We start from the raw sequence: 13,835 nt of genomic DNA, 5'->3' as shown, positions 1-13,835 counted from the left end.
CTTGCAGCAGTATGTAAAATGTCTTTATTACCATTTAAGATGTGAATAATATATTTAAATAGTGAGTTCATTTATATTCACCATTTATTAATTCTAACATATGTATGCCTTGATATGCCAGGCATCTTATCCAGTAGTAATTATAGAAGTTCTTTGAATTCAGGTTGTTTCTTCAGCAGATTTATTACTGCTCTTTTTACATGGTGAGAAAATGTATACACTTACAAATACACACAGACAAAAATCATGGAAGAGTAGAATTCTTTTTCTACCAGTGTGAAAGAAGTATGCACTTTACACACAAAAGTATATGTAACTATGTATGCATATATATGTATGTAATGTATATTGTCATAGAATAGAATTTTTAAAGTTAAAAGGGAGCTTAATGACAAAATAATAATGTTTTTATAGTGAGGAAGCCAACCCAGTGGGCTAATGTGGGGTCTGAAGTAATTTATAGCCTGGTATCTTATATGTACTTGCCAGTGATGATGATTTTAAAGACAGAATTATTTGGCAATTTATTGAGTGCTTACTGTAAATCAAGCTATGTGCTAGATTTTGGGGGTAAGTAGATGAATTGAACTTGGTCCATGCTGTCCAAAAAGGCTTGTAGTCTAGTGGGAGAAGACAGATTATAGGATGATAGCATAAATATAATAAGTGCTTTGATAATTTTAGCACTTGAAACGTGGAGAACACCTGGATGATTTCTGTTCAAAAAGGTTGGACATTTTAGGCAAAGAGACCAAAGTGCAAGAAGTCACAGAGTATGGAACATTTGGAAAACTAATGTTATTTAGAGTGGCGGGAGAGAAGGGAAGGAGGAAGTGAGTGCCAGAAATGGTGAGGATTGAGATTGTGAATGGCCTTAATTGCAGTTAGGGGCCTCCTCTTAAAGTCTGTGGTAAAATCATTTTAAATTTAAAGTGGAATTGTAGTGTGAAAAGCTATTTGGTTGGGGTAGTTCAGGTAAATAAGGATAATGGACTGAACCGAGGAAGTGGCATTAGAAATGGAGAAGATGGGACATATTCAAAGTAGATTCCAGAGGTAACATGGACAGGACTTGTTGATCATTTGGATAAGAGTAATTGAGAAGGAATAAGAATTAGATAAATTATTGGTTGCTTAATTGGATGAATGGTTGATATCACATGGAATATAGGGGAAGGAAAAGATTGGGAGAGGAGTGATAGATACCTTCAAAAGGAGTTCAGTCAACTAGCTCTTTTTTGACTAGGGCACAGTATCCCCTCTTAAATTTGTTTTTAACTGCCTCACTTTAAAATTAATTAAGGTAGCATTGTCGATAACTTCATGTATAGTATTTATATGAGGAATGCAAACAGATCCCTTTACCCTTCACTGAAGGAATTAAAGAGAACATGCTTTAGTATTTATAGACATTATTACATAATTTAGAAAAGGAAGACAATCCATGAAATGACAGCTTTCAGAATTAGAAACACTAAGGAATGTTTTGTGTACTAATGAAATATTGAGAAAGCCAGGGTTTTGTCTGTAATAATAAATTACAACCTGAAACAAACTTTAACCTTACATTAACACGTAAACCATTGATAGCAAATTTCCTCTTTTCTTTCTAGGATATTCATCAGTATTATAGTAGAAATCACCAAATACTTAATTATCAAATATCATACCTAATTAATTTTTGTGAATTAATAAGAAACAGAAGGAAAGCTAAGTGTAAACTAAAATACAGACTATTAGGTACAGACATTTAAAATTTGACTCATGAGATGATGAGGAAAAATACAACTCCATAATGTAGCTACAGTATGATTTTCTTTAAGTAATTTCAGTCCTTGTTAAATGTCAGTGATCCAGTTACTGCCAAAGCTTTGTGTGAAGTCCATTATAATGTAGCCCTTTTAAAGAAGGTTAGACCTCTTCAGGCTTTAGGGCATAAAAAGGACCTTTTTAAAAAAGTGTAAACAGTAAATTTATCTGGAATGATTTATTTTTAGTCTTCCTTAGAGAAGAGGCTATATACTTATACAGTAGCTGGTTAAGAGTTTTAAAGTGAGAAAAATCTAGGTTTCAGTTTTATACTTAATGACTGTGTGACTTGAATAACTCAGCTATTCTAAGCCTCAGGGTGTTTCGTCTTTAAACAGAGATAATTATGTATAGTCTGATATCAAAGGGTTATTGTGAATTGATTAGCATAATGCCTGGAATATAGTAAAGTCTTGATAAACATCAGTTATTATTCCATCTGCACCATGTAATTCTTGTTATATCTGAACATTTCATTATGTTATTCAGATTTGCAAGTATCAAATGCAGATTTATGATTCTGTATTGGAAAATGTTAACATCTGTATAACTAATACCTGCTTTAACGTCAAAATCTGTTGTGTTTTCTCACTTTGTATAAGAAAAGCAAATGATATATTCTGCCTTCTAGGTAACAGCTATTGAACCTATAATTAATCATGGGGGAGCCAGCGCAAGTACTCAGCATTTACACCCAAGCCTGCGATGGCTTTTTGGTGTGGCAGCTGTGGTAACTGATGTTGGACAGATCCTTCTTGTTGACCTGTGTTTGGATGATGTGTCATGCAATCAGAATGAAGTAGAGGCATCAGGTAATTAATTAGTCATTCTTTGCTTGAAATCAGAAATTAAGCACCTGAGTATTCTGATGGAATGGATTGATTTTTTTTTTTAATAGTCAAAAAATGTTATATAGAAACTTCTTTATGTATCTTTTTTTAAAAAAATGTTTGCTCCTATTGTTTTGGGCACTATGGAGATTTTTTTGCATGAGTTATTCTGCTTTATTGATGAAGTGTTTATAGACTAGGTCTTGAAAGAGATAGGGGTATGTTTCCAGATATACACTTGAATAATATATTCAAGTTATTAAGTAAATGCCAGAAGAAGAGCTGAAAGGTATAAAATCTTGTTCCTACAGTAAGCCCAAGATAGAAATAAAGCAATAAATAACAGTAATTTAAAAGTCTTCCCTCACAAAATAACATCCTAAAATAGAACTAACGCTACTTATGTGAAGAGAGATAATTTTCCCCCTTTAATACTAATGCATATATTTATAAATCTACTCCTCAAGTGTTTTTTGTTTTGTTATTTTTGTGATTTATGAGACTCTTACTTGATTGGTTTATGTAGGGAGGAGAGCTAACCTAAAAACTTCTAAAAATGTGTGTATTACCAATAAAGTTTCACGAAAGGACTATTCCTTGAGGACCTTCTTGATTTTTAAAATAGTCCTCTGGGGACTTCTGGTGGTTCAGTGGTAGGGAATCCGTCTTATAATGCAGGGGACTCGGGTTTGATCCCTGGTCAGGAAACTAAGATCCCACGTGCTGCGGGTCAACTAAGCCCATACCCTGTAACAACTGAGCTCAGGCGCCTCAACTAGAGAGCCTGTGTGCTGCAAACTACAGAGCCCACGTGCCCTGGAGCCTGTGCGCCACAACGAGAGAAGAGAAAACCTGCACACACAACTAGAGGGAAGCCCGTGTGCCTCAGTGAAGATCCCGCATGCCGCAACTAAGACCCAACACAGCCAAAGATAAATAATATAATAAATAAATAAATAATAAATCTTTAAAAAAAAATAGTCCTGTAGTATTAGTGCAGATCTGTTTATTTATGGATCAGCTAAGAAATAGATACAAATAATCAGTATTTTGTCCCAATTTATAATGAGTATAACTAATAAGAACTGTTGGTATGTAATAAAACCGATTAAAACTGCAAGTGGTAAAAATTATGTTTGACCAGAAATTAACTGAAGAACCAGATTATCTGATCAAAATTTAAATCTGCAAAATATGACATGAAAAAGTTTGATTTGGTAGAAATAATGGCCACACATGCACTTAAGGAAAAAAAAATTCTCATAGTGATGGAAACTATACCTGGAAATTTGATATGTATTAAGATCTGATTGATCTTAATAAAATCCCGGGTAAAGTTGAAATGAAAAGAGTTGATTAGTATAAATAACAGTAACTAAAAATGAATTTGTAGAATATTAGAAATGATTTAACTGCTCTTTGTAGAAAATTGATGAAGGAATTAGTCTTGATGGAGTTTTGTTCCAGAGTGTTTTGTAGATGATATCGCTATAGGTCTAAGGCTAATTAAAATACCTGTATTCATAATTAAAACTCTTCAGATCAAAATAGTAGAGTTGAAACATGCTTTATTTCAGGAGTCAATAGTTAGTAGTTAAATTCAACACAAGGGTAATTTTATAATGAAACTCTGGATTGTAATCAAAGATCAGAATCAGTTTCTCAATTCTGAGAATTAGGAAGCCATTGAATTTTATAGCATACAAAAAGTTGAGTTTTGGGGTTTAATGCAAAATTAATTTTTTGTTTACAGAAGTAATTTATAATTACAGCTATTTAGACTTCACTGAAACACACACAACGTAGAAAATGAAGTTCCTAACATGATAAACATATTATAAATACTATTTTGCAACTTTTTCAAACTTAACAGTTTTTCTTATACATCTTCCCATATCAGTGCATATAGAGTCTACTTTATTCTCTTGAATAAGTTTACAGTATTCCATTTATTAACTAGTTATTTTGGCAAAATGTAATCACTTGCTGTTTTCTGGGGGAAAAAATCAGAAGCAGAATGGATTAGGAGGGTAATCATTCAAGTACAATGTGATAGGATTTTTTCCCCCTTCATAACAGCATTGAGGGAATCTGCTCTTGCACAACAGTTATATCAGTGAATGGGCCTGAATTTTTTTTTATTTAAACATTTCAAACATCTTCAAGTAGATAGACCAGTATAAAAATTCCCACAAACCTGTTACCTAAATTCAAGTCAGTTTTCAGAATTTACCCGTATGTGCATCTGTTCTCTTTTATTTCCCTTTTCCCCCTTCTCTCTCTCTCTCTTTTTTTTATTTTTATTTTTATTTTTATTTTTGGCTGCACCGTATGGCATGCGGGATCTTAGTTCCCAGACCAGGAATTGAACCCTTGCCCCCTGCATTGGGAGCACGGAGTCTTAACCACTGGACCACCAGGGAAGTCACCCTTCTCTCTTTTTTACTCTGTACTAATCTAAAGCAAATAATAGTTATTTTACTACATAATCATGATGTGGTTTACCACTGTTAACGACATTAAATCTGGACTCACATTTGACAGTTTGCGTCTCATGTCTATTAATTGAGAGCCGTCCTACCTCTATCCTCTCCTTATTCATTTATTTATTTTTAGTGCCACTGACTTGCTGAAGATGTTAGTTATCTGGTAAAATGCCCCACATTTTGGTGTTATCTGTGCGTCTTCATGTGATGTCATTTACATTTTGTATTTTCTGCAATTGTTAAGTTAGCTCTGATTAGATTGATTTAACACTTGACAAGTATACTTCAGAAGTGCTGGGTATTTCATGATGTATCACAGCAGGAGGCACATGGTGTCTTGTTTCATGTTCAGTGATCAGTGGGTTCAGATGACGACAGCATGATCCATCAACCTTTGTACCAGTGGTTCTCGGGTGATTTTTTGCCCTCTAGATTTTTGGTCATATCTGGAGACATTTTTGGCCATTAATACTGGAGGGAGATGATGCTACTTGGCGTCTGGTAGATAGAAGCCAAGGATGCTGTGAACATCCTATAAAGCACAAGACAGCCCCCACAGCAAAGAATTATCTGACCCAAGATGTCAGTGGAGCCAAGGTTGAAAAACCATACTTTGTTTCATACACTGAGATTGTTGCCTAGGTCTCTTGTGTCATTAGGGCTGCAAAAAAAGATGATTTTAAAGTTCTGTTAACCTAAAGAATAATTTTCTGATTAACTAGGGCCATTTGTTCACCTTGAAATACAGTTTGTACAGAAAAGGGAGAATAAATGCATATATTACTATTTCTTTAAGTACTAATTTTCAGAGTAAGAAGCTGGTACTCAGCTACTTTCAGTGTTTCAATTCATTAAGGTCTCTTGTAAGTAAGGAGGGCAGGAACCCATGGGGTTTTATATATTGTACTTAATGTGTTTTATTCATTTTCTTATTATTATTTTCTTCTCATGCTCAAAAATGTTCTGTTTTTGCTAACGAAGGGCACCTTCATGTAGTCTGACACATCCCCTCAGATTTTGATAGCTTCCTAGATTTCTGGCACAGGATGTGCCAGGCTCATCTTATATATTTTCTGCTTCTGACTTGGAACCAGCCATTCTCCAAGGGGAATATTTAGGTTGTTAGTTGTAAATTTGAATAAAGAAACCATCAGCTTTATTTATGATTGTTAAGGAAATTGTTTAATTCTTTTAAAATAAAGAGTCTACTTTAGATAATATTTGATGTGTGCTGTGAGATTTTTAAGAAATTATACAATTAAATATACTTCGAAAATTATAGCATTTAAAATAAAGGCGGTTATTTTATAGTTCAATATGCTTTGTTATCACTAATCTTATTTTAATTGACCCCAGTAGTTTTCAGTTGCTGCTTGAATAATGGGCGACACACTTGCTTTTATGATGTTTATAGTTCGTTAATCTTACTTGTCTTATTTATTTTTTAGACCTTGAAGTTATAACTGGTATCCCAGCTGAAGTACCACACATCAGAGAAAATGTGATGCAAGAGGGACGCCATCTGTGTTTTCAATTAGTAAGCCCATCAGGAACAGCTGTTTCAACCCTTAGTTACATAAACCGGACAAATCAGCTTGCTGTTGGTTTTTCTGATGGGTATCTAGCACTTTGGAATATGAAAAGCATGAAAAGAGAGTAAGTACAACTTTTTCTCTTCGATTATGTGATTATTGGTAATTTCTTTGTGAATGTAACTTGTTCTCAATTACTAATATTTAAAAATTAACATAAAAAAATTAACATAAACAGGAAAAGATAGGATAATGATTGAATGACTATGTAATTTTCCATTGCATTAAATTATAACTTTGTATAATAAAGGAGTGACCTAGCACATGAATTTCGGTTGATTCAGTATATTTAAAAGGCATTTCAGGGAATTTCCTGGTGGTCCGGTGATTAGCACTCTGTGCTTTCACTGCTGTAGCCCGGATTCAGTCCCTGGTCGGGGAACTAAGGTCCTGCAAGCAGTGTGGCTCGGCCGGGGGAAATAAAGGCATTGCAGTCATTGTGGTGTTCAATTTGCTAGTAACTATGACTATATTAAGATAAACTACATATTTGTATAGTATGAATTCCTTCAGAAGTACTTTTCTACATAACCATATGTGTAAGGTAGTTTAATAGTAATAGTTCTCAGTTCACAGAAAAACAAAAGCTTTTTTAAAAAGTTACAAAATACTGTGTTAAAAATTTTTTATGCTGTCAAAAACTTCCCCCAAGTATAATTATACTGATACTTTTCTATTAATCTTTATGTTGTTAAAATTGCTGAGGAATTGACTCTTTATTGAGGGAGGTAAGGCACTATAGGTTTTTTTTTTTTTTTTTTTTTTTAACATCTTTATTGGGGTATAATTGCTTTACAATGGTGTGTTAGTTTCTGATTTATAACAAAGTGAATCAGCTATACATATACACGTGCTCCCATGTGTCTTCCCTCTTGCGTCTCCCTCCCTCCCACTCTCCCCCTCCCACCCCTCCAGGCTGTCCCAAAGCCCCGAGCTAATATCCCTGAGGCACTATAGGTTTTAAGTCTAATCTCTGTTAAGAGTTAAGTAGATACCTATTTGTCTCTTAAGTTGTCAATTTAATATTTATTTCTTCTTTTTTCTTCCAAGTAATATTGGAATATTTTCTTGAGTAATTTGTCTTGCAAATGAGTCAACAAAATACTCACCCTTCCAAACTTTCTGCTCAGTTTGTCTCACCAACAAATTGGTACCTACTTGGCTGTGTTTGGTTATAAATATTTGCCAAGTTTGAAGTGAAGGAAAAAGAGAGAGGTAGAAAATAAAGATTCTCATCTATACCCATTTTTTACTGTTGGGTTCTTTGATGATATTAGAGTGTTACTAGCCCATTAAGTAAACATTAACGGCCCTTGCACCTCCTCAAAGTCAAATTTTTCTGCAAAGTGCCAGTGATGAAGTGGCAATGCTATTGCCTAGTAGCTCCCTATGGGAAGTCCATCTCAACTCTCTTTGTTGATACCTTTTTATCAGCTCTTGTTTTTGCATAGCTCCCAAAGGAGTGCCTGGAGAACCTGGCTTTTTCTTTAGCACTATCATCCTTCACTGATCATGATTTTCCAAAGGGTTTGTGAGAACTCTTCAGATTCTAACTCATTCTGTTGTCGTAATGGGGAAATTGACTCTAAACCCAAGCAGCTGAAATAGAGTGTTGTGGCAGTATTTCATCTCTTTCTAGAGTACCTGTTATTGGGGAACAGTACATCGTGGAATACGTTTACACGCCTGGAAGGACTAGTTCACGCATGTGTATATGCATGTGCTTTAGTAATTTTAACCCTTCCCAGTTCTACCTGGGAGATGGGGTGCGATGCTCATTGTCTTGATGTCTTGTACCCTGTGTATTTTTGAAGATAAGACGATTGTATGAACAGCAGTTGCTCTAACCCAGATTCTTACATGAGGCATCTTCTTCCTTTTCATGAAATTATAACTTAAAAGTATGAAGTGTACTGCTTTTTGTGCCTGTTACAGATACTACACACAGTTGGAAGGTGGAAGAGTTCCTGTATATGCTGTCACTTTTCAAGAACCTGAGAATGATCCTCGTAATTGCTGTTACTTGTGGGCTGTTCAGTCTACACAAGATAGGTAAGTGTGATACATGTGGTTTTAAATATTTGTCAGGAATGGAGTAGCAGTTAATTTCTTTTGCAGAGCTTTGTACTGTGTTGTCTCTTTTTAGTGAAAGTGACAAATTCAGTGAATTAGAAAGTGGTAGTTGAAATGACTTTAAAAGGGAAATGATTATTTCTGCATGTTTGAGTAATGCTGAGATATCAGTAAGAAGAAATTGTGCTTACTTGACCTGTTCAGGTGTTATTTCAGAGTAAGCCAATACACATGAGTAGGCAATTTCTTATTCCTTAGGCAATTTTTATGGCCTTCTATGTTCTCTCATGAGAGCATTTTTTCTCTTTTATAATCTCATTCCTTTTTTCTCTTTGTTGTGTATGTATCTGTACTGTGTTCTCTAGTCCCTCTACTTGCCTTTTGCAGTATATTCCTAGGGTTAATTCAGTTAATTTTTCCGTCTTTCATAAGCTTTAATTTTATTCCAGCTATAGCTTGTGAGAAATCTTTCCTTTCAATTTAATTTCAAACCAGTTAAGCTTGTTCATTTGCAATGCTAGGACAGTGTAAGTATTGATTTTCTCTTATTTTTCATTGGTGTTTAGTACTTTCTTTGATGATCAATGAAACAGTTAAGTCTGTGGCATAAATGACATGATTTGATAACTGTTCCTAATACTTTCTCTTCCCAAGTCCGTACATGAATTGTGGTCAGCTTGGGTTTTTGTGTTAGATGTCTTCACTTTGAGGTTTTGTCTTACACTTTAGTGAGTAAGTCAGTGAAGGAAGAATTGATTTGTCACTTTGTCAATCCTGGAGGAAAATAGAAATAAAAATATAGAGACAGCTATTGGGATATTCCTCATTAAGTGAAATTTGTATTTCCATCCATCCGAGTGTAATGTGGGCTGGCAGCAGCTTGAGTAATGTGCCTTGTGATGGCTCCATGTGGTGAATGAGAAGGGACGTTTATCTGAACAATTTTTGTATCCCATTTATTTTTTCTTCCAGTATTGCCTAAGTAAAGCACACCTATTGAAGAAAGGGAGAAGGAATATTAGGTAAAGAGTTATAGTCTCAGGCACATAAGATGTCACCTAAAATATGCAAGCAACGTAAGCTTTAGTTAATTAGAATCAACAGTTATTATTTCAAAGGACTACATTTTGTGAAAACAGCCAAGTAAAACTAAATTCTTTACAGTGACCTCGGTTTTGTCACATGCACTCAATATTGTATGCAGATTAAATTTATTTGGACACTAAAAGGTGCTTAATGCATTAATACGATATTCAGTATTTCTCCTTAGCTAATTTCTGTTTCTTTCAGTGAAGGGGATGTTTTGAGTTTGCATCTGCTTCAGCTGGCCTTTGGTGACAGAAAGTGTTTGGCATCAGGACAAATTTTATATGAGGTAAATGGTAATGGTAGTATGGGTTCAGAGTACCATTTTGTTCATTGTTTGCCTGTTTTAAGTCTTTGTTTTAAGATACTGAGATATTGAAATGTTATTCTTCTATTCAAGTTAATACTGTATTCATAATATAATGTAAAAAGTATTAGATTAGGGATCAGGAGACTGGTATTTTACCAAGGTAGCAATCTTAAAATCTTCAGGTGTCACTTTCCTCTAAAATGAGGGGATTAGACAAGACAAACTTGTGGCCTAATTGGTAGCCAGGAAAAATAACCCCACTTTCTTGCTCTAAGATAACAAGCAGTAAGCCATGGGGTGACTTTATAGTCTTGTCGCTTGCAATTGTGAAAGAGGGTAAATGCATCTACGTTTTATATGACTATTTTTCTGGCTGAATTCTTGAGGAAATAGTGGGGTCCTGCTAATAGCCATATTTGGTTAGCCATCACATTTAACTTCTCTAGAACAGGCTTTCTTAACCTAGTATTTGAGGGTGTGTGTTTGGGTTTTAGGGAATTTGTGAAGCCCCTGAATTACGTGTGGCATCTTCATGATCACAGTGTCCGCGTCGTCCCTCCCCCCGCCCCCCCAATCCTCCAGTTCCACATCTGTGGATTCAACCAATCTCGGATCAAAAATATGCGGGGAGGGGGGATTCCAGAGGGTTCCAAAAAGCAAAACTTGAGTTTTCCGTGCCACAGCAACTATTTACGTAGCATTCACATTGTATTAGGTATTATAAGTAATCTAGAAATGATTTAAAGTATACGGGAGGATGTGCGTAGGTTATATGCAAATATTACTCCATTTTATATGAGGGACTTGAGCATCCACAGATTTTGGTATCCGAAGAGGGTCCTGGAACCAGTCCCTCATGGACAGCAAGGGGCAACTGTATGCACTTTTCTGGGGAAAAATTCATAGCTCTTGTCAGATTGTCACAGGGATCAGCAAACAAAAATTTAAGGACTACTGTTTTAGAGCAAGAACTTCAGTGAAAACACAGAAGTAGGTTTGCTGGTCTAGAGTATACGTATATATAATTTTAATGCTTAGGTCCAGTTTACCCCCGCAACCAGTAGTGCATGAAGGTTCCCGTGTTCAGTAACAGCTTTAGAAGATTTCTTGGTAATTATTTTTGGGAGACTAAATTTAGTCTTTTATTTGTGTTTTATGCTATATAAAATTTTAGAACCCTTTTCAATAATTTGTTCTTTTCAGTCTTTTAACTTTTTTGTTTTCTTTGTATTGTAAGAAAATTTTGGAGAACATTTAATTTTAGAATGACTTTTTCCTAGAATCCTATTAGGATATAGATTGCTGTACATTTTCTATTTCAGGGGTTAGAGTACTGTGAAGAAAGATATACACTGGACCTCACAGGTGGCATGTTTCCTTTGAGGGGCCAGACTGGTAATACCAAACTGTTGGGATGCCAAACTGTAGAGAAATTTCGATCTCATGGTGACAGGGAGGAAGGCATGAATGAAGGTTGGTTAAAAGTACTCTTATTATATACCATGTGAATACTTGATTTAAGATTCATCTTGATTTAAGATACATGACAGGTATTGTTTTCTGTAGTTCATTGGAATACTAATTGTGGAATATATTCAGGTCTGTATGAGATATGAGGTATGTCTTGCTCTCCAGATTGCCATGTGTAGAACTCAAGAATTGAATGAGAAAATGAGAAACCCTTGTATTTTGATCCAGCTCTCAAAACAAACAGACATACAAAAAAAGGTCTCTAGTTGTAACTAGTATGAATAGTCTCTGAATAATGTTTACCTCTGTATTTTTTGAGACGTATACGGCAAACATGCTTTGGTTGCCTTGAATTTTTTGTCTCCTTTAGTGTCATTCCTTCTTCCTGGTAAACATTCTGGCATAGTGAAAATTGCATAGATCTTAGAATCCAACCAACATGGATTCAAGTCCCAGCTCTGTCACTAGTTGTAACCTTTCATAAATTATTTAACATTTGTGACTGAGCCTCTTGTTTCCTTACCTGTGAGTGGAATAATACATTTATACCTTCTGCAAAGGGTCGGTTGTGAGGATTGAATGTGATAATGGGATAGTTTTATTTAGTTCTGGGAATGTTCATTGGGGCCCTGATTTTGTTTGTTCTTATTGGGATTCATTCTCATGGTTAGCTCATTCATTCCAGAGATGGCCTCTGTCCTAGTCCCCGCATCTATATTTGTGATCCATTCTTCACATCCAACTAAACATGTCAAAACAGAACTTATCAAACCCTGTCTCTTATTCCCCACTCACATCTTCTTTTTTATATTGCCTGTTAGTTGTGCCTCAGATTTTTACTTTCCTTTTTCCTTCTATTGATCTCTTAACTTTGTTCCTATCCTTCTAGGCCAGCCACCATCCAGGTACTTATGTCCCCCCACCCCACCCGTTACCATATAGCTGGATCAATCCTTCTCAACTAGAATTCTTCTAAAGAATTAAGCCCTAAAGCCTAAAGGCATCCATTTTAAGTATTGATATTGTCTGGTAGCAGTGACATATTCATGGGAGAATTTTCATTCAAATCGTTTTCTACTTTTCTACCTACAATACCTCAAAGTTGCCAATGAGTACTTTTTAATAAGGTCTTCTTGAAATAGAAAAACAGTCAACATACAAGTGAATGAATCTCTTCTTATAGAATAAATGATAGAAATGTGTCTTGACAAATCAAATCAAATATGAATTAAACCTCTTAATTTATGAGAAAGTCTTGCTCTAATTTTATTTGGGGCATTTATTTTGAGATTATTTATTCTATTTTTAAAGATTATCTTCTTTTCTTTTAGCTTTGTCTCCTGACACCAGTGTTTCAGTCTTTACTTGGCAGGTGAATATATATGGACAGGGAAAGCCTTCTATATATTTGGGGCTTTTTGACATAAATCGTTGGTATCATGCACAAATGCCAGATTCGTTAAGGTATGATTTTTCTCTCTCTCTCTATGTATATATGTATGTATTTATTTATATATACATATATAGGAATTTTATGTTTAGCAGTTCATTGACTTAATAATTGTGTAAAATTTTCTTTTAGATCAGGAGAATATCTACATAATTGCTCTTATTTTGCATTGTGGTCACTGGATTCTGTTGTAAGTAGGACTTCTTCACATTACATCTTGGATATATTAGTACATGAGAGAAGTTTAAGTCGAGGAGTTCCTCCTTCATATCCACCTCCTGAGCAGTTTTTTAACCCAAGTACTTACAACTTTGGTATGTATTTCTTTAACATTACCTTTTGAGAAAAATAACATGCAAGAGTATGTGTTTGTATTTGTGTTGTGTGTATATGTGTGTATAGTGTATTGTTCATTTCTCATTGTTATTAGTTAATATATGGATAAGTTAGGAAGTTAACTTGATATATGCACACAAGAAGTTTAGTGTTTATATGTTTTATAGAGAGATTATCACTATTTTGAATTTGCTAGAAAAGGTATTAACTATTTCATATTAAGTGCACTTGTGATAAGGTTTGGTATCTTGTTAGGATAGAAATACGTGGACAAATTACTTAAAAATTTATTGTATGTAGTAATTCCATACCTTGCCTAAGAATCTGTTATTAGGATAAATTTTATTGTATTAATACCATCCCAAATATAACATGTAAGTGGACTTTTTTTTT

At 34.7% G+C, this 13,835-nt stretch overlaps 1 protein-coding gene across 4 annotated transcripts in view; it reads left to right on the top strand.

Moving 5' to 3' along the window:
- The window catches only part of AHCTF1 (AT-hook containing transcription factor 1), an 80,897-nt gene that overhangs the window by 17,075 nt on the left and 49,987 nt on the right, over positions 1-13,835 (top strand). For all 4 annotated transcript variants that reach the window (XM_032634720.1, XM_032634751.1, XM_032634741.1 and 1 more), the window contains exons 4-10: positions 2,441-2,621; positions 6,574-6,781; positions 8,653-8,769; positions 10,081-10,165; positions 11,509-11,659; positions 12,988-13,120; positions 13,239-13,420. In XM_032634720.1, coding sequence (XP_032490611.1) covers positions 2,441-2,621; positions 6,574-6,781; positions 8,653-8,769; positions 10,081-10,165; positions 11,509-11,659; positions 12,988-13,120; positions 13,239-13,420 — 1,057 coding nt within the window. The remainder of the gene's footprint in view (positions 1-2,440; positions 2,622-6,573; positions 6,782-8,652; positions 8,770-10,080; positions 10,166-11,508; positions 11,660-12,987; positions 13,121-13,238; positions 13,421-13,835) is intronic.

The sequence above is a fragment of the Phocoena sinus genome, chromosome 1 (genome assembly GCF_008692025.1).
Source record: "Phocoena sinus isolate mPhoSin1 chromosome 1, mPhoSin1.pri, whole genome shotgun sequence".
Lineage (NCBI taxonomy): Eukaryota > Metazoa > Chordata > Mammalia > Artiodactyla > Phocoenidae > Phocoena > Phocoena sinus.
The sequence above is the reverse complement of the archived record's forward strand: the minus strand, read 5'-3'. Positions and strand labels throughout refer to the sequence as shown.